The 25,676-nt window shown below is 40.3% G+C and overlaps 1 protein-coding gene across 1 annotated transcript in view; it reads right to left on the reverse strand.

The window, feature by feature from the left end:
• The window catches only part of ofcc1 (orofacial cleft 1 candidate 1), a 60,710-nt gene that overhangs the window by 6,087 nt on the left and 28,947 nt on the right, over positions 1-25,676 (reverse strand). The window contains exons 11-15 of the mRNA XM_086021208.1: positions 22,890-23,144; positions 20,354-20,606; positions 19,426-19,589; positions 15,376-15,535; positions 877-1,077 (exon numbers count right to left, since the gene is read on the reverse strand). Of these exons, the coding sequence (XP_085877334.1) occupies positions 877-1,077; positions 15,376-15,535; positions 19,426-19,589; positions 20,354-20,606; positions 22,890-23,144 (1,033 nt within the window). The remainder of the gene's footprint in view (positions 1-876; positions 1,078-15,375; positions 15,536-19,425; positions 19,590-20,353; positions 20,607-22,889; positions 23,145-25,676) is intronic.

A 25,676-nucleotide genomic window follows, 5' to 3' on the forward strand; every position in this document is an offset into this window, starting at 1 on the left:
CCCTCAGAGCTAATTGTTAGCGCCTATGTATATACCCCACCTCATTCCTTGTCCCCACATTTCTCTGACAGTCAAACTTCCAAATATTAATATAGTGGGGATGATGCAGGTTGCTCTCAGGAGGGCTGACAGGGATGATTGAGGAAAGGAATAAATGCAGCACTTGTCACGTAGCACTAATGAAGCAATGTTTCACACCGCAACGTCTTGTCAAAAGTCGGATGAAAGAGTTGGCAATGTAATGAAATTCCCCAACTGTTCTCTCTGTTGATTCAGCGAGGCTGGCATTGTTGTCAAGCCATAGTCTCAATACAGTGTTATCAGTTGGGTATTTGGTAAGCAGTGACTACAACTGATCGTTTGAATGAAGTTATGATTTGTTTCTGGGGGCAAATCCTTTCTCTTCTATTTGAGAAGGAAACAGCCTTTTACATTTGTTTTTGCCCAAGGAAAACCTTTTGATTCAAGTTCTTCAGGTTAGTAGTGCTGCTATTCGCCCTCTTGCACCACACAGCTGTACTGTTGTCTGTGAATTGGACTTGATATTGCAGCTGCATCACACTCCCTCCACACCGTGAGTGAGGGTAGGGTGAGGATGAAAAGAGGGAGTGGTTGGGAATCTGCATCCCATCCATCTTTCCACCCTCTTTATCTTGTACTTTTCATTTGGATTAACCCGAAAAAATGAAAAACAAACACAACTGGCAGGGCATAACGTTAGATGCACTTTCACAAAATATTCCAATATATACATATTGTTACTTTATTACTTTATTTAAAAAAAAAAGCAACTTTATTATGTTTTTGACACAGATCGTGCTTGATTTTTCAGCTTTTTCCACTGAATGCCGCAAGTGTGACTCCTAAATGCCGTACCTCAATGATGGCCCCATCCGGTTGTCGGAGGAAATGTCTGTATCTTTGCTTGAGCCCGCTTACGTAGAGCGTGTAGATAGCCACGTGGGTGCTGGTCTCTCCCTGTGGTAGGGGAAAAGACTCCTTATGTGGGTCATCTATGGGGGTCGCAGAACCAGCCAATGGGTTCTCTGCTGTCCAGATATAATCGTAGACTGCCACCTAGTCACACACACAATGAGATTTATTGTAGCATTTAGTCTACTTTGCCTCTGCATAACACAATATAACACACATGTAATCTGTTGTTCAAAATGTGATAATCGGTTAATTCACCGATAAGTTCACCTTTGAAAAAAATCATACAAAAATATGAAAAGAGCGAAGTGACAACGTCATAATCTACACAACATCACATTATCTATGTCAATATGTTCTCAAATATTACATGCACCTCCCCAACATCTGTCAAATTAAGAAAAATAAAATGTACACCTTGAAAATTATGGAAAGTTAAAAGTTTCCATTGAACTCATTGACACATCAAATTAATAAATGTAATGCTGGAGCTCACTAGATGATGTTAATTGTTACTAGTACATGAATCCTGTGGGGCCCAATCAGTAGCAGGTTGTATTCGTGATCATGCATACATATGCTTAATCCTGATGGCAGGCCTGCTCACTGTGTGTGTGCGCGTGTGTGTGTGTGTGTGCGTGTATATATATTTGGGGCTTACACACCTGTAATGCTCTGCCCTTCCCTATTAGGGTGAGACACAGGCAGCAAGCAGAGCGTGTAACATGTTATATAGGTCATGTAACTCGAAGTCATCCATGTGTGAAGATCATGGAAGCTCTCTCTGAAAGTGTGCACTGGTAAAGGCTCCAATGTGTCGTGAGTGCACAATTTTGGTGGATTTTACACAGAATGTGAACAACACACACTCACGTGTGTTTCTTTTGTATCACCTCTCTGATGAATCCAATGTGATGGAAAGAAAAAGCATTTAAATCGACTCCCACATTAGAATGCTGTGTAAAATGCATGGAATTGCAAAAGGCCACAAAAACAAGTGAAGTCACAAAACTTAATCAACAGCAAAATTCAAGGTGACCCCATAATTGGTGGCATAATTATAACTCGTCTGAAAACACAGAAACTGTCGGAGGGAAAATAACTGCTCATTCAACGGGCCGCGAGTGTCAGGGTCAAACTGAAGGAGAGGTTTAATTTAGTGGTGTATCGATGTCAGCTGGCACCTCTAAACACTTATCCAAATACAACTCAAGGCACTTTACAGAGAAAACAGTGAGGCCTATTACCTCACTTGTAATTAGAGCAACTGCATAAGCTGCAGAGCAGGCAGTCTCGCGATTAGAAAGGATGTCATTGTCAAACTTGCGTGTGTGTGCGTCTGTGTTCTTGTCTTTCTATCATTGTGTGGTTCAACCCCTGATTCCGAAATGTAATGAATGCATTTTTCTTTTTCTGTGGAAATTGGGGAGAGTCCCTACAAGTAAAATGCCAGGATGAGCTCATTTGACTCTGTGTGCATATGCGCGTGCATGTGCACACACCCGAACTGCATGTGCCGATCCAGCCATCGGTCTATTTGGTTAGTATTTATCCTAATTTGGTGTTATCACCCTCACCAAATAGGTTATGTTTTCATTGGCAAGTGTCTTTCCATTTAACTTGTATTTTTGTCAAGTTTTTCACCTAAGTCCCATGATTTCTAATATTTGAACCATGTACTCTAAAAACAGTTGGGTTAAAAATTAAAAAAATTTGGGTCGAAAATAGACCGATTCACTACTTGGGTCACTTCGACCCAGTGGGTAGTTTTGTATAAAATAGCCCACAAAATTGGTCTGTTTTGTACAAAACAATGCAAGAAGGTGGGCCAATTTGACCCAATTAGTGGATCGGTCCATTTTTGACCCACAATTGTGTTTTTTTTAACACAACTGTTTTTAGAGTGTACCGGATACAATAGCAAGAAGTTAGGAATGTTTTCACAGCTATTCTCCGGTCCAAATTAATCACAGGATTCTGACCCTGTATTAGGTTCCTTAGCATAAAAAAGTCTATTGAACCATGTGACATTGCTTGCTTATCTTATTGGCCTCAAAAAAAAATTTCAACAGGACGAACGTTTGATATGCAGACAAATGAGTGAAACAGTGCTCATCAACATGAAGCAAAATTGGCTTTTGTTGATAATGTTACCTCAGAGCACTTTATGCGCAGTTCCCAATTACAATTACTGTGTCCACAACAATCAAAATATAACACACCAAGCGTAAAATAAACGGTATATCTTTCGTTTTTAACATTTTAGATTGGCAATTGAGCAATGAGAACTGAAAAAGTCAGTTTGTTGTATAGAAAGCGAACAAAAACAATGAAAACATGCCTTATTTTTTAAGCAAATATTTAGACATACATTTGACATAAACTTGGCGAAATCACTTCAAAAAACAGTTATTTTCACTCGTCTTTCAAAAACAGTGAAATGATACGCTAGAAACTCTGGTTATGTCTCAGTTGGTTGTGGCCAAACTACTCAGTCACAATTACAACCAATTTAATATCTAAAACAAACTCAGTCCCGTTGCCCGTTTTTTAATTTCATATTTTTTGGTGAGAATCAAGTTTCTAGTCCAGGATCGGAACAGCTAGTAAAAACAGAGGCTTTATGGTTAGAGCTGGCATCGCTGGAAGTCACTTTGGTTAAACGCACCTGTTTGGATGTCTCCTTGTGGTGTTCATGAGTCTGCCTTGAATGAGAAGACATTTTTTTTCTTTTCTGGTTCGCCACGCTACGGTCATATGCGAATTAGCATGTGAAATCCAGTTGACGAGGCCAAACAAAAGCTTTAAAATGTGTTTGTGTGTGGGGTTTGGGTGACGCCATTTCATGCAATGCTCTCACGGCTAAGACAAAACAACTGCAAAGAGTATTAAGAGGCTCTACACTACGACTGTTCTGCTCTGTTTTTGTTCCACAATGGTGCTAGCGTGACTTCTTGCTTTCTAACAAGAGTTTGAGTGCTCTTTCCCCTCCGCCATTGTTCCATTTGATAGCACTAAGTGACTGATTTAGGTTCAATGCCTGCATGGAGCAGACAGGCCAGCTGTGGTTTAAGCAGATAGCATTCAAGTGAGCTAACCCAATTCAAAGCCAATCAAGCTGGGATTTATTGTTAGGGTCTGTATTTAGAAATCTGATAGAGTCTGCATCAGTCCCTTGACTGGCATCATGAGAGACAGACCTTATGTATTTGGGCTGCGGACTATAAATGGCAAACCATGTTTTGCAGCAGGGACATAAATTTCAGGATTTGTAGACATTACGGCAAATGGAGGACGGGCAAGTGGGGCAGGGGCACAGGAAGTGTGGATGGCACAGCTGCAGACGTGGTTCACAAAGACAGTCAGCCTGTTTTTCTCAGGGTAAATGTAATTTTCTGCTTACCAAATTAGAGCAGAGCTCATCTGAATACATACAAAAAAGCACTCTTTTCCCCAGTCAATCATTTTCATTTGTGTCTTTCAACATAAAACTGTCCACATATAAATGTGCAAGTCATGTTTAAAAAAAAAAAAGGAGAAAAATTATAAGTAAAAACTATAGCATCTACTGTAATGTACTTATTTGGGTTATATAGTATGTATTAAGTATAGCTGAATGGTGGTCAAATAATGTGTTCTAAATAACCATATACTCTATCTCCTTTGGGTAACAAACTAGTGCCTGGGATTGGGCTAAATCCCTAGATACACTGGGGCAGATTTACTAAAGGTTTGTGTGCAAAAATGGGCAGGCCAATCCAATTGCCACACACTGGCGGCTCTAACACTTCCAATTCCATTCAGCTCACCCAAATGCTCCATGGTGATAACCAGAGGTGGGCATTTTACAAAATTTTGCTGGTCCGTCTTTTGTCATCCATCAGCGGCAAGGGTACCCGTCCGTCATTTATCATTCCATCATTTTTCGGCATGAACGGAATTGTAATCGTCAGTTGGTCAGTCCGTCCGTCAGTTGAGTCTGTTGGTTAGTGCGTCAGAAGTCCATCGGTCCGTCAGATGGTCTGTCAGTCCGTCTTCCCCCTCCTCCCAAAAAACGTCAACAAAACGGGTATCTGTCAGTGATGGACTGATGGACCATCACTGACGCGGACACAGATGGGGTTTGTGATGATTACTCTGACAGACGAAAATCCACTTCAGTCAGAGCTTAGTCCGTCATTTTTTAAAAGTGTGCCATCATTCCTCAAACATCAGCAAAACAGTCGTCCGTCAGTGACGGGCCGGCTCGTTATTCTGAAGAAATACCCACCTCAGTTGATAACATCAAGGCTACTTTTACCACAAAACAACCTTCGTTGACCCCCCAGACCCCCCCCCCCAAAAAAAAGCTGATTAATTTTATCAGAAATATAATAAGTTTTTCTAAGAGGACATTCTACTCATGCTCTGGCCTTAATAATAATAAAAGCTAAAATAGTTGGTTGAAGTTCTTGACAGCTATGACACCTAAATGACTTCTGACTGTCCCAGACATTTTTTTTTTAGCTTTTTCCTAGCATTCTCAATATTTGTACTTGGAAAGAAGCCCCGCTCCTGCACCCAGACCCTGATACCCTTTGGTTTGTACTTCTGCCTCACTTGGCTTTAATTTAAAGTGAGAGAAATAATTAGAATCTCACTTTTGCGACGAGTGGAGTAAAAATTTAAACAATGCCTCCCTGCGGGCGGGTGCTTCATCACTTTGACAGGTGCATTTGAATTTGCCTGGGTGGTGGACAGACTTGGTTATTTATGTATCATTTGCGCATGGAAGGCGAGGCTGAGGATGGAACCATAGTATTGTGATGGAAGCCAATGTGGAGATTGGAGCTCTGTTGAAGTGGGGGTGTTGGTATGGAAATGGCGAGAGTTAAAGCCATTTTCACTTCCTGTTCCTGTTTTGCTTCGATTTCTTTGTAAGACTCTCAGTTGGTAGTTTTGTGCATCTGTCACAAACGACTTGGATGTTCCTTGACTGATGCATTTGAGTAAGTTTCAGGTGTAAAGCAAAAATAACATAATACGGTACGTAATAATAAAACATGTTGTGTCAGAACTACTGGTTGCATCAGCATCACAGTGGGATGGCTCTGAGTGGGCTTCGGCCTACCAGTCTGGAGTTTGCATGTACTTGCTCGCGTTGCTGTAGTCTCGCTTCCTCCTGCATTCCAAAAACATGCAGGTCACTTTAATTGAATTGTCCTTAGGTGTGAATATAAGTGTGTCTAAATGAGAGATGTGATTTACTGGTGACTGGAGTCTAAAGGCCTAGATAGACCAAAACGACGTTGGCCAACAGTGACAGACGCTTACCCCCTGTGGCGTCCGGCCGGCCGTCGGCACGTCACGATGGAAAAATACACCGCAACGACAGACAGCGACGCTGACCATTAAAGTACCTTCTTTGCGTGCATAAGATGTAATACCCTTCCATACCAAAATCCAACCGGAAAGCTGTTGGCCGGGGGTGGATTATAAAAACGTAAACAATGCATTCGGCTATATTCCTCGCTCACGATGAACTCCCACGCGAAGTAAACCATCACATTCTTGACATGGTATTGTAAAATACTTAAATTGTCAACCCTCGCTTTTGTACTTGTAAGAAAATTAAGGCAGCGAAGGCGTGCTCACTGTTTAGCCGCATTTGTCACTTCCCGTTGGTGCTCCGAGCGCTGATTTGCTAGCTAACAGCCAATCAGAATGACCAAATGTCACGACTGGCTACACCGATTCAACATGCGTAAATGCGCACCAGACGCTTACTGACGAGTTACAACACTATGATGGTGGTCACTACACCAATCAGACGGCGCATTCAGACGCCACGACGCATCTCGACCTCCGATATCGGTTTGGTCTATCTAGGCCTTAAGATAGTGGTCTGCAGACCCTTAACGTGCCCGGTTGTATGTGTCTCGATGCAAGTAAACTTCTCCTGATAACTTAGCTTAGCATATCTTGCTCCCTCCGCGTGTACAAAAAATAAAGAGCAGGTGAGTGTGACAGTCGTGGTTGTATAGCAGGTGACCAGAAATCTTCAATCGGAATGATTTCACTCAAATGGCAAAAAAGTCTCCACGTAAACCTTGCTAGTGTCAGGTTTTGCCGACAAGACAGACCTTGCTGCTTCATTTATCCACAGATCCTGATCCAAACACACACATAGAAACAGTATCACTCATCTACATGCTAACACACACGCACACACACATACATGGTCGTGTACAAAGCCTCACACGGTGAGCATGCGTACGTCTCCAGTGCCTGCGGGCCCTTGGGGCCAGGCAACATGGATGAGGGGGAGGAAGGGTTTGTGGAGAAACGGGGAGAAGGGTCAGGAAGGGTTGGAGGAGTATGCGCCGCACAGAGGCTATCTAAGCTAAGGGTCAACACCCCCTCCTCTGCCATCCCCCAATACTGCCGCCGCCATGGAACTGACCCCGGGTTCAAAGCCTGCATGCTGCAGCATTGCTTGAAACCCCATACACACTGACTGTGTGCAAGTACACTAGGGCACATGCCAACACAGATGAATTGGGCTCATTCACAATTTTGACATAGCAAGTGCACACTGTGTATTGTAATACATATAAACAAGGCTCATATGTCAAGGTTCATATTGCACAAATGCCCATCCACAAATAAACTAATGCACAGACAGCAACACAAGCACGTACTGAAATACGCACACGCAAGACTACGAAGGGCTCCAACACACAGTAAGTGGCTGGGAACATGTGTGAGCACACAGCATAAAAGCACAATCGACATACATGCATGGATAAGCCAAGCAATGTCAACCATTAGAATGGAAATAGATATGCTATTATTCTAAATCTGGCCAATATGTGGATGGTTGGCAGATATAATTGGAGCATCTTGAAAATGGCATGAATGCACACTGTATGATTTGGCCCAAGCAAAGGTCTATGTCTTGTTAATCGCACCACTGGACAAGACAAGGCCACCCATTCAAATTTGCATGCAGGAAAAACACACACACATACGCACACGGACACACACACTACAGTGGTTTCCATCGGTTTTCGCCTGCGCTCATTACTGCGCCCATCCAGCAAAGCTACTCCCTATAAACATCTGAAGTGGAATAATCACAGCTAAAGTAGTGCGACAACGCAGCATTTAAAACTAGCACAGAACCAAACCGGACTTCGAAAAAAGAAAAACAACCAACAGTGGCTATAAAGAGTCCGAATAAGATGACTTTTAAAAGATTATCCATAGAGATAATATAGTTGAGTGGCTGGGATAATCCAGAAAATAAGATATGCATAATTTACTGCTACTAATCTCCTTTGCGGGAAATAATGCCAATTGCCAGACGACAGTAAACAGCTCACATCACAGACCATCTCTTACTTCTACACCATGTCTGACTCATTCTGTACCCTAAGGACACCGCTTTCCCATTTATGTACCTACTATACTTGTTTACCTGGCAACGTCACATGATAAGGGTAAATCTTCATCATACTTGAACACTAAAATAAACACACAAAACTGGAGTATAACTTGTATAACTGGTGCATCTCAATAACTAGTATCAAAGAAAGGTTAGTTGAATTCAGTGCTGTATATCAATTCAAAAACGATGATATTACATATTAATTAATAAATAAATACTTCATAAATACTTTTAAGAAGTCCCATTCCCACCTAAATTCAATATTTAAATTATGAATTATAGTTATTATATATAGTATATATATTATATATTTAATAATAGTAATATAACAATTTCCTTGAGTTAGTGAACTTTCTGTTGGCTGTAAAATATGTGATGAAAATTAGATATACATATATTAGGGCTGTCAAAATTAAAGCATTAACTATGGAGCTTAATTTACATTTCAAAAATAACTCCGTTAACTCCATTTTATTTACTTCCTGTAGCAGCTGACCTCTGCTCACTCTACAGCCAAACTTAGAGCAGAATCACTGTCGTAAAGACTGACTTGTATGTAGTTTTACTTTAAAAAGTTGCTTGACGGCTCATTGGAGAAATCCAAAATAATTTGCACACTTTGCACAGCCAAATTCAAATATCATGTTAGTTGTACATCTTTGGTGTATCGTTCAACTGTTGTATTTTACAGGGAAATAATTGTATTCAAGGACCAAAGATAGCTATTAGAACTTTCTTTGAACCGAAATATACTTTTTTTTCCACATTAATTTACAGATTTTACTCAAGTAAATAACGGTTCCAAGCTTTGTAAAAAATTGTAGTTGAAAAATACGATTAAGCGCGATTGTGATTAATTAGTTTAAAAATTGTCATCGTTTGACAGCACTAATATATATATTTAATGAAATGGATCACTGTGTATTGCAAATCTTTCTTTTTTTGACTTGAACAACTGAAATAAAATACATTAGAATACATGTTTTCTTAGATAAAGTAATAGTTTGATAATTGAGCTGCATCAAATCCACTGCAAACTACAAACGGCATGATTATTTTTAAAAGTAATAACACTACAATAAAAAACAGCAATATTAAAAGAAAAAGTTGCTACAAGAATAACGTTTTGTGATGAACAATTAAGACTGTTTATGAACAATTAATAAGACTGTTGAGGTCAAGTTACACTTTAGAATAAGTGTGACAAGCATCAAAAATGGTCAAGTTTTGGTACCACTTTGTAGGATTTGTTGCATCGAGTGTTTTCAACAAATGCTGTTGTACCATATCAAATGTCAAATGAGTGCGAGGCCATTGGGTTTCAAAATGTACATAACTTCAGATATACCAATGGCAGCTCTGATGTTAATTTGCACAAAAAGCCTATCGCGAATGTTGGATTTATCGTCAAAGCTATGCCACAAATGATGAACTAATACCTCATAAGTATGTTGTCAATGTGCCTGCTTTGAGTTGCATTTCAGCAGTTCAAGGGGTCATCTTTGCATTGAGATGCATCAAACAGCTGCTAAAGTATGGTATTGCCTTTGATATTAAAATAAAAAAAGGGGAAAAATGATGCTGGACCAGCTTGAAATTAATCAGGCCTTGGAGGCTGGAGGTCATAAGCCTCCAATAACCAATTTGAGAGCTGGGGATAAGGGATGAGATGTATTCACAGTCTGCACGCACTTGCAGTACATGTAGCACCCTTTCTGGAAGGTTCTGAGCCAAACCCTTATGGAAAAGAAAAACAGTCTATCTCTCCTCGGGATGTTATGTCGTGCAGTAAAGACGCGACACCTGTCACCATCAGCAAACCTTCCTCATCCCCTCAGGGGCGAAGGAAGCAGCCAAGGTCAAAGTCTTTAAAGGAAAACAGAGGAGGGAGAAAAGAAACTAAGTGACTAACTACAAACCATCACATACAATCACATCTGAGGAGTTTGTCTGTCCATGTTTTATGCTTTATTTGTTCCATACAATAGGCTAGAGTCTCTGCAGACACACCCAAGCTATTATTTATACATTACATTTGAAACATCATTCACTCTGGCTATACAAATTACCATCATGCAGATAAATGTTTGTTTATTGATCCTCAAATTTCAATATGTTATATAAGACTCTTTCTTCAATTCCATTGCCTTTCTCTGCATCGGTGTCATCCACTACCTTGTTTTGACACTCCCACAAAATCTTGGTCAGGCCCAGGCTTTGGTAGATAATGACATCTTCTTCCCGGATTAATTGTGAGGGACACATTAAGCAATGGCGCTGACACTCCCTGTAATTAAACGGTTCACACCGACAAGTTCATACTAGAATACTTTCTCCTTGCTTTCTCTGCCTGGTGAGGGAACAGTTGGCCTGACTAGAAATGGGATGCAATGTTGTACCATAGTTGTGCTTTTATGGGCAAAAGAACACTGTGTAAAACGGGAAAAAAGAAGAGGGTTTCAAACTTTTGCAGGGTACTCCCTCAGTTTTCTGGAATCCAGAAATATACTCCAGGAACAATGATATATCATTCCTATTTTGGAAATACAGTACAGTATAATAATTAATGTTAACTATACCGAAAATATGTTTTTAATTCCTTTGGTTTGTTCTTCGTAACATTTAAGTAGAGTTTTTAGTACTCATTTAAAAATCCCATGACCTCCAGTATTGAGACATTTACAGCAATTTTAGCATGTGATTCAATGCTCCTATGGTCAGAAATTAGCCTTTGCGCTTTGTACATAGGTCCATGAAATATATACATGCGAGACTTGTAAAAGAATGTGTGTGCGTGTATATATGTGTGTTTCATCTTTATCTTCGCGCTTTAGTTTGAGTTGACCACTGTTTTTACACGTTAGTGCTCACCGAAGTCTGTGACCTTTTCAGGAACGTGGCCGTGTAGCATTTGCAGTCATTTCTCATATTGAGCTCTCTAATACTCAGACTGAGTAGATGCTGTGCTTCCTGCCCTTGCCTGCCTGTTTTTGCCTCAGGCCATTGGGGCCCAAAGCACTGTCCACTCCAAAAAAAAAAAGAGAGAAAAGCCATCCTCTGTAATAGAAGAAGCCACTTTGATGTGACATGCACATGCAGGCGTGCAAAAAGTGTGTGACTCCCACTGTATGACTGTACTTTGACAAATGCTGTATGATTCAGATGAACCCTGAATTGGATTTCCGCACATGCAGTCAAGCATATGAACAATCACATTGACCAAAGAGAGCTGTTGTAACCACACCAACACCCACCCATTGCTCAAATCTGACCAAAGGTCCACTTCGGTTTGACCTCCACCACCTTAGCACTTAGCGTGTTCACAGCGGCCTGGTGCTCCTTTTGCGCCTGTTATGGGTTCCTGTTTCAGGAGCTGCCGGTTCTTTTGTTTAGTGACAGCGTTTCCGGTGTATTCCGTCACGGCCAGCCGCCCTATCTGTCTGCCGGACTTCCCCCCCGCAGCTTCCTCCTCTGTGACTCTTGCATCTCAGGTGGCTTGGGACTCCATTTTCGTGTACGATGACCACGGACAAGACTAATAAAAGGGATCTAAGTGTCATTTTAATTGCGTACAAGAAAAATGTTTGAATATAGAATGACTCGCATTTTATTAGGTACCCCTGTTCAGTTCAATACAAGTATGAAGGAATCCATCTTTGAAAAGAAAATAATTTGAGAATATGAAAGTGATCTTAGCAATAAGTTCACGGGTGTACAACGGTGCTACACCATACTGATATTTTTTTCATCTTCTTTTGCAAGCTACAACAGTAGTAATAATAAAAACTGTATTTTTAAAATAGTACCTCTCTGACAGCATCAGTACAGTCATCCATTTCCTACTGGTTTAGCTGGAACATGTCCCAGCTATGTTTAGCCGAGAGGTGGGGTACACCTTAGACTGGTCATCATTTATTGTCAGGGCACATATAGACAAACAACTATTCAAGTTAAGTGTATGCGAATATGTGTAGATGTTTGTCAAAAGTAGTTTGGGGAAGAAATTGAATAGAGCGTTGTGAATGACACAACCTATTCAAGACACATCTTTTGAATCTCTGCAGGTTTTCATCCAACCAACCATGTCAATGTTGCAAAGCACCTTGGGTGTTCCCAAAAATGCCTGCCAGTAATCTATTACCTCGACACACGGAGACAAACGGCATGAAGGAGCGTGAGTGTTGATGCAATCAGGTTGCGAAAACATCTCCGGGGCCACCCCACAAAGTGCCTCTCAGCCTTTTCTGCTTTCTATTTAATCTATCCCCTCCTTCAATTATCCCAATGTCACCACCACTGGGAAACTTTGCTTTTGGATGAATTAGCAGCAAACGAGGTTTGCAGCGGGTAAACCTCTGCCGCAGTATATCACTGCCATGGCAATCGCACTGACAAAACAGTGTTCATACCTGTTTAAGTATTTCAGAGTTTAACATCTCCTTTCTATGTACAGTGCTCTGAAGGGGGTGACAGGAGACAATTAATAATGGTGCTGTACATCAGTCTGTGTATATAATTAATGGGGCTCGTTACTGAAACAGTAATAGCTCACTAGAACCTTCCATAGCTCAGAACATGATAGTATAACAGGGATGACACATGTTTTGGGTTCAAGGGTTTGAAAATTTGTCAAAGTTAGTTTCAAATGATCAACAACTACGACCTCGATGTCTTGCAGAACATATGTATCGTTTGTGTTGCTGTCGTTGTTGTTTAAACGGTTGTTCACCCAGTACATGTTGAGCCGGCGTGTTCGTGGACCTGGACAGTGTCATAGAAGTTGTATATGGCATCATCATTCGCATTAAAAGTTGGTGCATATATTGTCCTCACAGAAATATTTGCCACGTACCCCCGAATGGGACTATTGCTAGACGATGACGGATATGGACCCACACCCATAATGCGCCACTTCACCGAGAGTGATTGCAACTGCGTAGTGGACTGATTTGTTGTTGACACTGCTGTTCTAGAGGTGGCAAGTTTCTTTATATAGAACCTCGATATTCTAGTGACCCGGCAGTCTGACTTCTGACAGGCATCTTATATCCTCCCCGTACGATGAAAGGCTTTCATGGTGAAATCCTTGGGAACTGACATATCTCACGGTACAGATTTTCCAACATGCAATGTACAAAATGATTCTTGCCAAGAATGAATTTACTTTGCCTTCTTGACACCTGCTCTACATGGTAGTTGGAATCAGAAACATTGCTTGTTGCGGACACCGTACCCAGGGTCCAGTTACTTTATTGTGCCTGCGATTGGCTGGCAACCAATTCAGGGTGTCCCCCGCCTACTGCCCGAAGACAGCTGGGATAGGCTCCTTGTGAGGATAGGCGGTATAGATAATGGATGGATGATCAATGGATGGATGGATGGATGGATATTCATGAGATGATTTGTGATAACAGTAGGGTCTCCAGTCCTTCTATGACCCAATGTTTTTTTTTACCTTACATCTGACAGCAAAAACACAACTATTACAGCAGGATATTTATCAAAAATATCATATCATAGTTTTAGGATACAGTACATCGTTGTGCATGCATGCATCGTTGGTGCATTTCTTGATTTGGCTTGGTATATTAAAAAAAAAAAAAAGTCTACAGAGTCCCTCCCTTGTTTTCCCTTTCCCTCATCCCTTTCTCCGAGCCAGCTAATGAAGGCCTTGTGGCCTATTCTTATTAAAATTTCGCCCTTGCCTCCGATATTAATTGGGTTCGTAATAAGAAATGCACCGGATTCATTATTTAATTGCAGGGGCACATTTGGAATACAGTTTCTGAAATGTATTTTTAATGAAAAACACTACATCCTGACCTAATCATATCAACCTTATTCTATCTAATTAGGGATGCAAAAAATCATTAGAGTTGCAAAATATTAGTTTCAGCTCTTGTCTAGCTGCTCCTTTGCTTGCCTTCATGAATTTTCACATTTATATTTTTTTCCCTTTATGTGATAAATTGTTAATGAGGGAAAATGACACGAGAAATTGCACATGGGCAAATTAGTCTCGAGTTAGGAAAGTGACCCTCAATTGGGACTTGGTATCACTAATTCTAAAATAATGACACATCAGCGTGTCTTGTTTTGATGAAAAATAACACTACGGTGCAAAGCGTAATGGCCATCATTTAAATGACATGCTCTTTCTGTTAGGTCAAACAAGTAGTTGAAGGTTATATTTATTTATTTATTGTATTTAATGTGTAATTGTAAATAGTTGATAATGCATAATGTTTACAAAAATATTGATATTGCCAAGGTTGGGCAAACTAGATTAGAACATGGAGCTAATAAGTGATTACATTTTTTATCCCCTACAAGTCAAAATGATGCAAAAAAAAATGCCTACATTAATATTATGGTAGGCATATAACTTGAGCAAGCAAAGAGCAAAGGGAGTTAATGAAAAAATGGCAAACACGGAGCGATGTATGCCACTACAAATCCAACACACTAAATTAAAGAGGGGCCTGCAGTTTGATGGCCATGTTCTATTTCCTTATCTCAACAAGTCACATTTTCAATCACTATGCAACAGATTTGACGTCTGGTGTCGGCTTGGTGCTAATAGACTTCTTGCTGCTGCGGTGTCGCCATGGACCTGCGCCGCGCTGTCAAACATGCGGCAGCTTCACTCTGCCCATGCTAATTTCATGTGGAGCGACATTTATGCAAAGTGGAATCCTGCACTCGTGACACCAACTTGTCCACCGCACCTTAAGATAATGCCAAATGTAGCAAATTCACACGCATCATAATTGAGGTCTATTTTACAAAAAATTCTTTGTAATGTGGTTTCCACAGACTAATCAGGCAGCGTCCTAGCTGGATTTCTGTTTTGGTAATTATTATGTGCTAATTAGAATGAAACTAAATACCTCAGAGATGAGTTCTCAGCTTTCTGAAATGTAACTAAAGTAAATCTAACGATATAAAATTCGCCAATTCTATACACTGTTTTAGACTTCAGTTTATTTTTTGTCTTAGCTGGATGTGCATACCTTGCGCCTCTCGCCATTAAAGCCCCTCCATTGCTCTGCCTTCTTGACGATGTAGCTAAGCTCCTGATTGGACAACTCCAAGTCCTGAGGTAGGAAGTAAGTCCCCTCCTTGGCTGTGAGCCTCTGGAAGATGTCCAGCATGCGGCCATTGTTGTGAAATCTAGAGGGTGTGGAGTCAGAAAAAAAGTAAAAATGTGGGAGTGGAAGCAGGAGTAATGCCAGCTTGAATCACTGTCTCATCTCTGTTAAGGTCATGCGGGGTCAAATACCGAAGCAAGACAGAATAAGCAAAAGCTGTGACTATACTACACACAAGCCTGTTTTGTCGGTCACATTAGCTCTTTTTAGAAATCAATGCATAAAAAAAAACTATGAAGACAAATGTGGATCACAAGATGCAATGACTCAAAAAAATTGTAAGTGCAAATGGAATCAAATACGTTGCCCTTGGAGTAGGAAGCACTTTGTTCTCACACTGAACCCAGCAATGTCAGTGTCTATCTGTGTGTGTTTGTTTGTGCGTGCGATGCGGCTGGTAATGTGTGGGAGTCCAATCCTGACATGTTGCCGGTTGTAGATGAGTTTGGAGAGCCCAGCCTGAGTCACAAGGAAAGACTCAAGACCAAGCAGATAGCATATTGATCCATAGACGCTTATCACAAACATGTTAAGATTTCTTTGAGCCACATATGGATGTAGGCAGCCAGCCTTGAAAAAGGAATCACCATGTCTGTAAAACAAAAATATCACATTGGCTGACCATCAAAACAAGCCGACCTTGCCCCCTTTCCAGAGAGATTGCTGTCTGTCAGAGGGTAATCAGCTCTCAAATAAAACCAACATCAAGGAGACGAGCATTTATGCATGGAAGTGGTGAAACGCTTTGAACCCAGCATCATCCCCTGTCCCTCTTGGGATGCTCATGTTTGTAGTATCCTGACCCCACACACAACAATGGCTTGCATCTATTTTCATTCTACACTTGAAACGTGCTTCTCATTCATTTATGCGATCCCTCGCAAAGAAGTGGTCCATATCTTTTCATCAGCTCTTCAAACCACATTGACTTCTTTGGCGTTGGAAAGGCTCCGACTTTGTGCGCGTGTTATTTGTGTGGAATATACGACTCGGATGAGAAGGCATCCACCAAATCCTTTTCAGTATTAACGCTGGACGTCAGGACGTTTTGAATATACTGCATTTTAACAGAATACAGGACATAATCCTGGTCCGTCCAAAAGAATGACGTTCACCCTGCCTATGTACACTGAATTTCTGATTCTACCATGGTTGATACATCGTGATAATCTATGATGTATCCATCCAAATATAAAATCATGGAGGTGTAAGAACATAGACACTCATTTATCACCCGCATAATGACATGGTTGTAACGTCACTGTCAATGTCACATGACCCTCTCTGGTGTTTGTTTGGCGTTCAAAAAGGATTGAGGTGTAAAACCGTCAGTGAAATTCATTTCTGCAGCCACTGAATAAAGGTTGCCTAAAATGTAATTAAAAGTGGATAAAGGTCCATTCATTCTATCTATACATACAGCCTGAGGCCTTCCTTTTCCCGAAATGGGTCACGCTCCGTGTCAGAGCCCTTGCAGCCAATACGAAACTGTAACCCATAAAATTATCAGTCTTGCTTCAGCCTTGTGGCCTGCATTCAATACAAATCCGTGTGCCGCTTGAGTGGCAGAAGTCATTATTCCTGGCTGCAGTTTTAATATTGTCCATTTAGCAGGAGTCCGATAACCTGCCCGCTTACCGAAATTAGATGGTACCCTCTCCTTGGCCGCTAATCTCCAACTGATTCATTCAATGAGGATTTTCTTACATTTGGGAAATGAATTGGATCTGGTCTGATACATGGCTGCGAAAACACACCTTGAATGAATGCTGGGTTACATTACTGAGTCATTTTCAAGCCACCTGTTCTTCCTTGTATGGTCTGATATACTCCATTTTCTTGTGACTTTTTTAAGCGACTGTTTTTTATGGAGTTTTGAAGACTACAGACTGAATTTAAAGTTGCCCGCCTGAATTCCACGGAGTGCCACAACATACTGGGTAGTAGGAATGTCACGATCATATTTTTTTTTTTTTGCACCCGAGTCCAAGTCACCTGATTTTGGGGATCTGCCAATACCAAGTCCCGATCGGATACCGCGCAATGTATTAAGGAGAAAAAACAAGCACATCCAAACTGTCATTTTTTTTTTTTCTTGAACAAAACTATCCTAACATTACACCTTTTTATATGACTAGTGGATCAGTGGATTAAACCAAGTAAAACAATGTGTGAATGCTGGAATGCTGAATGAAAAAACATGGAATCCTGTGGAATGATATGGAATGATTAGAAAAATATTCAGCATGGCACACATTTTTTAAATATGTTGAATTTGGAATGGCAAAAATCGGTCAAAAAATGTTGAAGAAGCATAGTGAGGCCAAAAAAGGTACAGTAGAGCGAAATGATGTAGACTAACATGCAGGCGTCCAATATTCATACAACTACGGTTGTTGTGTATCCTCAATTGTTTTCAGACGTTTGTCTCCCTAGAATGCTTTAAGGTGCTACCTAAGAAGCTCTAAATTAGGTACTGTATTCCCAGTTCCCAGTCCTGTATATAATGCAGCATCAGTCTCAATGCATGCTTTGGTTGCCTTTTCTTTATCTCTCTAAATGCATGTTTGCCATAAGACGTGCCCTCTCGTTAAAAGCCATGAATGTAAAGCTGCCAATCATACTATACTTGCCACAATCAATTTCCCTGCTTACCACGCAGAGTCAGCTCTTGTCTTGAAAACCAAAATATGGTCAGTTGAGTCCAAGCAGAGTACTTTTTCTTTTAATTTATAGAACGGAATGGGAAAAAAAACATAAGAGGTTGTATTTTGTTCCATTATACTTGTTATAATCTCTTAAAATATGATGCAAGAGTTTTTCTTTATTTAATTTTTATCCAAGAAGCTTCTGACAAATACAATGATTCAGCACGGGTGACCTCAATCTCTAAGACATGACTGGAACACACAGATGCTGTCAGATGAGTCCTTGTCATATACATTATACAGTATATCTGGTCCATTTCAATATGCATGAAGGCTTCAGTGATACCAGCCGTGCAAGGCATTCAGTCTAATAGGATCATGTAAGAGGGTTATATGTTCACGCTATATCAAAACACATTTGAACTTTTGGATTAAAAATGCTTTCAATGTTCCAACCGATACCACGGTATGACGGGTATGAAAAGGCAGCTGTGTGGTGCATGTGTGTATATCTGCTGTTGTGTTTATGTAAACTCAATGTGCTGATGTGTGAGGTCCATGCAAACCTGCATAAGTAATTCCATTCGACTGTGAAATCAAAAAGCATCAGATCAACATTTGTTCCATTTTCTGTTGTTTTTTTTTTTGGTTTTTTTTTTTCCAGGGTGGATGGTTTAGGAGTTAGGACCAGCACACATGGCTGCGGAGGTGGAAGACAGAGTTATTTCTGAATGGATGTTTAAGTATAGTCTGCTGGTGAGAGCCGGGCCAGAGTGTTGCAAGGATGGTATTCATCTTCATTGTCAGATTGTCCCTACAGGTTGCTTCAGTTTAGAAATAGCCATGACTTTCATTGCTCTCACAACTTGAGCTGTCATGCTTCTTGGCCACTGGGGAGGTAGAAAATGGAGCTCAAAGACGGAATTTACATAGAGCATTTTAAAGAATTGGAATCTTGGATGCATGCCCATTGCAGTTTTTTTTTCACAAGCCGTAGCTTCAGTATAAAGTAAAAAAGGTTTCCAGTATGTTGCATAATGAACAACTTTGGTGAAGGTAAAAGGCAATTAGGACTAATAGCAACTACACTGAGAGACTACAGATCCGTGTTAAGGCCTAAACATTCGCCACTTACAAACGACGAAGTACATTTTGTAGGAAAGTAGTGGTCTGAAGAAAGGAAATATGAAACGCACATCCTTTTTGCTACTAAGCTCTTACATAAGTTATGTTTTGTATATTAATTCAGACCCATGAGCCTCACCTGAGCAGATAAACACAAAGGATGGTGACCGACAGAACCAAGATGACTGCATAAAGAAAGACAGTGATGGCCACCCCGGCTGCGCCTGAATGGTCGACTCTGTAAAAGTGCCAGAAAAGCTTGGCGGCATCCCCCACTGGTCTGTCTGGGTTGTAGGATAGGCGCTGGGATGACAAAATTACACATTTGCCAACATGTGATGAGTGGAACACCAAGGCAAAGCAACTTTATTTACATAGCACATTTCAGACTCAAGGCAACTCAATGTGCTTCACGGTACCAAAAGCACATTTAAACGCAAAGGAATGAAATGAAAAGTAGCATTCTGAAATTACTAGAAGTTCATACAGCAAAATGTATTTTGAAAATGCTTAAAATACCATAATCAAAGGAATGAGGGGGAAACAAATCTGTATTTAATCTGGATTTAAAAGCATTTACTCTTGGGGCTATGATTTCAGTTACGATGGCTATTATTCGATTTTCCATCCTCGGTTTATGTGACATTTGCATGAGGGCGGGTGGGTGGATGATTGATGCATTGGATGGATGGATGGATGGATAGATAGATAGATAGTCATATTGAATCTCATTTGATTGGGCAAGTGACTCAAACATTATCAACATAGCAAGAATCTTAGCCCAGACAGAAGAAACAAGGATAATTGGGTGAAGGATTGTTTTTAAACTAAATAAAAAGTACATAATTTGTTGTATGGTTGGACATACAATTAATTTGTGAATATTATAATTTGAACACAATCCCTAACAGTGATTAAAAAAAAAAAAACATCACAGCTAATTTACCACTTTTTCTCTCATCCACTACTCTCCCTATTTTTTTCTGTAATCTAAAGTCACTTTGCCAAGATAAAGTGAACTCCTATTTAAAGTGCACAAGTGTCCAAGTTATTTTTAAGTGACTTACCCCGAGGACGGCGTCCACTGCAAGGACTGCCAGGGGGTGCAGGACTGTCCACACTCCCTGAGCCATGATAAACTTTGACGTGAAGGAAGGGAGTGAGCCAAATATCTGTTGACAGCCCCATCTGATCAGAACCAGCAGGAACGTTACTGCGTTCAAGGTCAGGGGACCCACCACCACCATGGCCAGCTCCTCGCGGGTGTGGAGCAAAGAACTCTGGTACACGAGGTCCACCGTGTATGCGTGGAATTGGAACCTGGTGAGAGGCGGTGGGATTATGTGCGTGTGTCAATATGCATGTAGCAGATTTGTGCTCCTGATGTGCCACTTTAGCGCATTTATTTCAAGCTATTCACACAATATATTATTATCAATGATGCAATCATTTTGAGTTTTACTTAATGACGATTGTTTGCTGTGGGGCTGCTGAATTACGAATAAAATATGAATCACGATTATTTTGGTAATATTTGAAATCACGATTATTCAAACGATCAGTTATGTTTTGGTACAAAAGAAAATCTTTAAACCCAAAAAAATGTAAAGACAAATAATTGTAAATACAATCCTTTTGAACCAAACAAAATGTATAAAGTTAGTTATCATAAAATAAAAAAATGTGCAAATTTATGAATTGAAGTATGATATCCTTGTGTAAACAAACATAGTGCGTTGGATATGAATTTAAAAAATGTATAATGCTTTTTACGATTATGCCAATTTTGCAATCGTGGAGTGTAATAATCGTAATAGTTATTGAATTTCGATTATTTGCACAGCCCGAGTCTGGTGTACTTCTTTGTCGCACCTTAATAATATTGTGTCTGAATTAAACTAACATTAGGACGGAAAATATGGGAAAAGGCACCTCATGCAACAAAACAACACTACTTTTTTTTTTTACCTGCAAGAAAGTACGCAAGATCGACTCTCCATTTACGAGCAAGCCTCATGAGCTCCTTAATCTTCCCATCAGTCAGGAGATGGCAAAGCAGTGGTAACCCAGGACAGGTCTGCTTTATGTTCGTTAAGTCCCATCTGATTCTGCCTATTCCAGATTCTGTTCATTAATCTCCATGAAGAGGTCCATTGGAGTTTCATGTGAAGCAAATCTCCAAACATACCAATGCAGATTACTGCTTTGGACATACCGGTGCAGATTCTTTCTTTGTTACAGTATTGTTCGTTAGACATTGTTGTCCACCCTTTTAAAATTGCAATCTTTGCTTTCGTTTATAAACGTGTCTTCTAACATCCCTCTTACTTTAATCTTTTTTAATCTTCAACCATGTCCAGCTTTTGAATATGTGCTGTTTTCACCTTACTGTTAGTGTCATTAAAACTGCCGGTATGCATGTTAACAGCTGGACTGTTTTATTGTGATTAATTCAATCAACCCCATATGCCAATTAGATGTTATTTTACAGGTCTTTTGTGTCGTATTGCTATTTAGTCGTAAAGCTGCGTAAAAGGTAATATATGAATAAACAACATAGAATTCCTTCCAAATAATGTAGTTTAAGAGGGTTTTAAAGGTGTGGTGAAATCAACATAGTTCCACAGTGAGGGCTTGTTAATGTTGAGAACAGATATGTGTTAAATTCTTGGTAAATTAGATGTTCAAATTTTTTTACATGACCTCATCCTTACTTCTTATTACACTGTGAAATCATTGACACATTTTGAGTTGTTTTGAGGAAAAATATGATTAGGTAGCCGTTGCTCATACAGTGCTCACACACTACCTTACTTATACATAGTATACGGCCCTGTCCACACGGAATCGGCGCCAAAAGTATTCTGTATCCATGGAATTATTTGAAAAAAATGTGTGAGTCCGCAGGAAGTCGTTGAAACGTTGTAGAATATATGCTGCAGTAACGCTGCCACAGCAAGTTAGCATAAACAGAAACTATGACGCCCCTGTGTTGTAAACATACTCACAACGATGGCGGGGAATGTGAAGTGAGCAATAAAAGAGATATTTGCGAGGACTGATTGCTTTGGAACGAAAGCCAGATCACGCCTAGGTAGAGACCATCCGACACGTTAATCCTCCATTATTGTAAATGTTGGTTGTGTCCACGAGCGGGCACGTGAAAACTGGGACTGTGTTTAGTTTCATTAAAGATGTGTGTGTTGTACACACGGACGCATAAGGGCAGCATTTTCAGATGCATCCACTCCGAGTCTCGGTTTGAAAAGTGATTGTTTTCCGGCTCACAAAACGCCGGTTCCATGTGGATGAAACGCAGAAACATTTGGGGATGCATGAAACACATTTCTGTGTGGATGGGACCATGGCACTAAACTCTCAGGTTGGTTCTACTGATTATTTCATTGTGTGTGAATGCATGTACAAAGGTGCAATATGCCATCTTCAGTGATATTTAAAAATGTTGGTTCAACAGGATACAGAAGAATGTGCTAGAAAAGCAGCTGTACATTTTTGTTGTCTGCGCATGCATGCATATTAGTGTTAGCCCCTCCCATCCTTATAGCTACGTATGTGTGTGTGTATCAAAGGAACTGAACTCACTTGTTGACAGGAACTGCTATGGCCTGGAGGTAGAGCCACTGGCTGCAGTAATGCAGGTAGAGCCTCACAAACCACATCAAAGCCAGCAGCAGCATAATGAGGCTGAGCTGCAAAACAGAGACCCGCCAGCTACATGCTTGTTGTTGGTGGTGGTGTTGCCGCAGCAACAGCAGGCCCAGCTCGGATGGCAGCATGCAAAGGACTAAGTGTGCTGGGTTGGCCAGCTGAGCAGAACTCATTCCATTCTGTGTAGGGCTGTTTTAAGACAATGAACAATAAAATTACCACACTACCACACACACTGATACACACACACATATTTTACTAAATATATATATATATATATATATATATATATGTATATATGTGTATATATATATATATATATATATATATATATATATATATATATATATATATATATATATATAAAATCATATTTTCCGGACTATAAGGCACACCTTTATATAAGCCGCACCCACTCTATTTTAAGGGGGATAAAAAACATATATATAAGCCGCGTCTTTATATAAGCCGCACCAGTATGTTGAAAAATAGGGCCCGTACATGGCGCGTGATCGCTGACGTCGCCGGGGAAGTATTTTGGGAGCGCACTGGAGGCGACGTGACTACTGTTGTTAAATGCAAGACAAACTCGCTGTGTTTCTCGCTTGATTTAGACGGATGAAATTTATAAACATGGTGAACCGTTGCTGTGTTAGGGGGTGCAGCAATGCCACCCACGAGCCCAAAGGAAGAACATTTAACAATGGGCTGAGTTTTTATAGGTTTCCTGCTTGGCGGAAGCCCAAGGGAACCCTCGTTTTGAACATGTCAAAACAAAGTCGGATCGCTTGGTTATCGGCTGTAAGATGTAAACATTTCACCACAAACAATCTTCCGTCTTGGGCAAGGGTATGCGCCATACATTTTCATAGTGGTAAGTTAAAAATAAAGTTTAGAATCCTCTTGCTTTCTCTCTTTTGGTCACATGCGTGCATGCACTCAGCGAGTGAGTTAAAAGGAAAGAAGGAATGATCAAATATCACATACACTGTTAAAAAGGAAATAAGTACGTTCGTTTGTGTGGCTTAGGTGGACGGTAGATAGAAGGTAGATAGATAGGGATATTATTAAGTTCTGAAATGTGGTGATGTGTGAAATCACTATTGTGCATGTTACTTAGCAGGTTATTTTTACACTACAAAAGATCGAGGGGGTTTGATGACGTAACCAAGCATAATTCGAGAGCCTGATTTTAGATTTCAATTTTCTGCCCATCTTATCACTCCTGAGATGGGCCCTAAAGCCTATTGTTGACAGCAAGGTGAAGTATTTCACTTCTCCGACATGCAATACACCACATCAGTAAAGTTTGATATTGTCAAAATCAACGGTATTATTACGACAATTTTGTAACTGCGATACTACGGTATTTAAAATACTGTTACAGCCCTGATATTTATTGCAATTGTTACTTTACAACTGCAGTAGTTTAGGGTAGTGATAGGCAGAGCATATCTGACTTGTGATGTTGCCGCCTTAAGAACAGAACTGAAGACTCCATGTATATATAGAATATAAATGAAGATTACGGAATATAATACGACGCTAATGGCTACAGCCGTAGTTTATTTTTACCCATAGTTGGAGAACTTGAAGCATTATAAACAAAAATTCTACATGAATGATGTGTTTCGCCATTAATCTTTTGACTGTGATGTACGTGTGCGCATCCAGAACGAACACTGTGCAAACAAACCAATACGACACAATTTCTATTAATTTACGTTAAAAACAGTCTTGTGTAAACAGCTTCTAAAGGTGCAGCTCACATGTGCGATACTTGTGCACGAATGTACTGTCGCACAAGCAGATAGCTATCCCTTCCAGCAGTGCTCAGCTTTCCTCAGCACCTCTGCCTCCACTGCGCTGCCCTTTGTTGGTCTGCTCAACTATTCCCTTTCATATAGACGGCACAGATGGAGAAGCCGCAGACACAAACTCACAATATGTCAGAGCAGGCGAGTACATTTGTTTTGCGTGACAAACTTGAACTGAGGCACGCCACTTACAGTAAAACAGCATATAGGAGTGTAATGTCTTTGCAATGTAGGAGCAATGGTTGACCCGGACCATGGCTAACATTAATTAAACTAGGCTCAAAGTAGCCGAACTAAGGTTAGCATCAGAGTGAGACTTTAGGCTCTTGCCTGTGGATATCCCAGTGTCCCACCACGGTGTCCCAGAGCACGGCTGGAATTCACTTTGTAGTATCTATCTAGGGAAAATGGTACAGTGCCTAAGGACAAAAAACAGAATCAATTGTGTTGCCCAACCCCTCCACCCAATAAATGAGTCCAGAGTTGCATCTCACATTACTTTAATGCAGTGATTTCCAACCAGGGTGCTATCAGGGCTGCCGCGGGAAATTATCCAATTGTACTTAATTTGTCTGAAAATGATTATTCATAATACTGTATGTCTTTGTTCACTAAAACTGTATCCATGCCAGCGACATCTTATGAAGGGCAGAAGAATTAAATGCTCTTTTATTAACAGCAGAGATGTAGCACACCTTTATCCACCTGTCGTCATTCATACAACAGAATACGTAATGGCTTCCTGCAACTATATTAGCTTTGCGTTCAATTAAACAAGCCCTATTTCACAGAGTATGTGACGTGATTGCAATATTCATACATTTTATGACATTTTTGTTTGGTGGTGTAGCGTTAGATTTTTTTTTTTTTTAATTTATGTGTCTTGGCTCAATAATTGTTGGGG

This window comes from Filicampus tigris, chromosome 21 (genome assembly GCF_054856515.1).
Source record: "Filicampus tigris isolate MCC_2025a chromosome 21, RoL_Ftig_1.0, whole genome shotgun sequence".
In the NCBI taxonomy this organism is placed as follows: Eukaryota; Metazoa; Chordata; class Actinopteri; order Syngnathiformes; family Syngnathidae; genus Filicampus; species Filicampus tigris.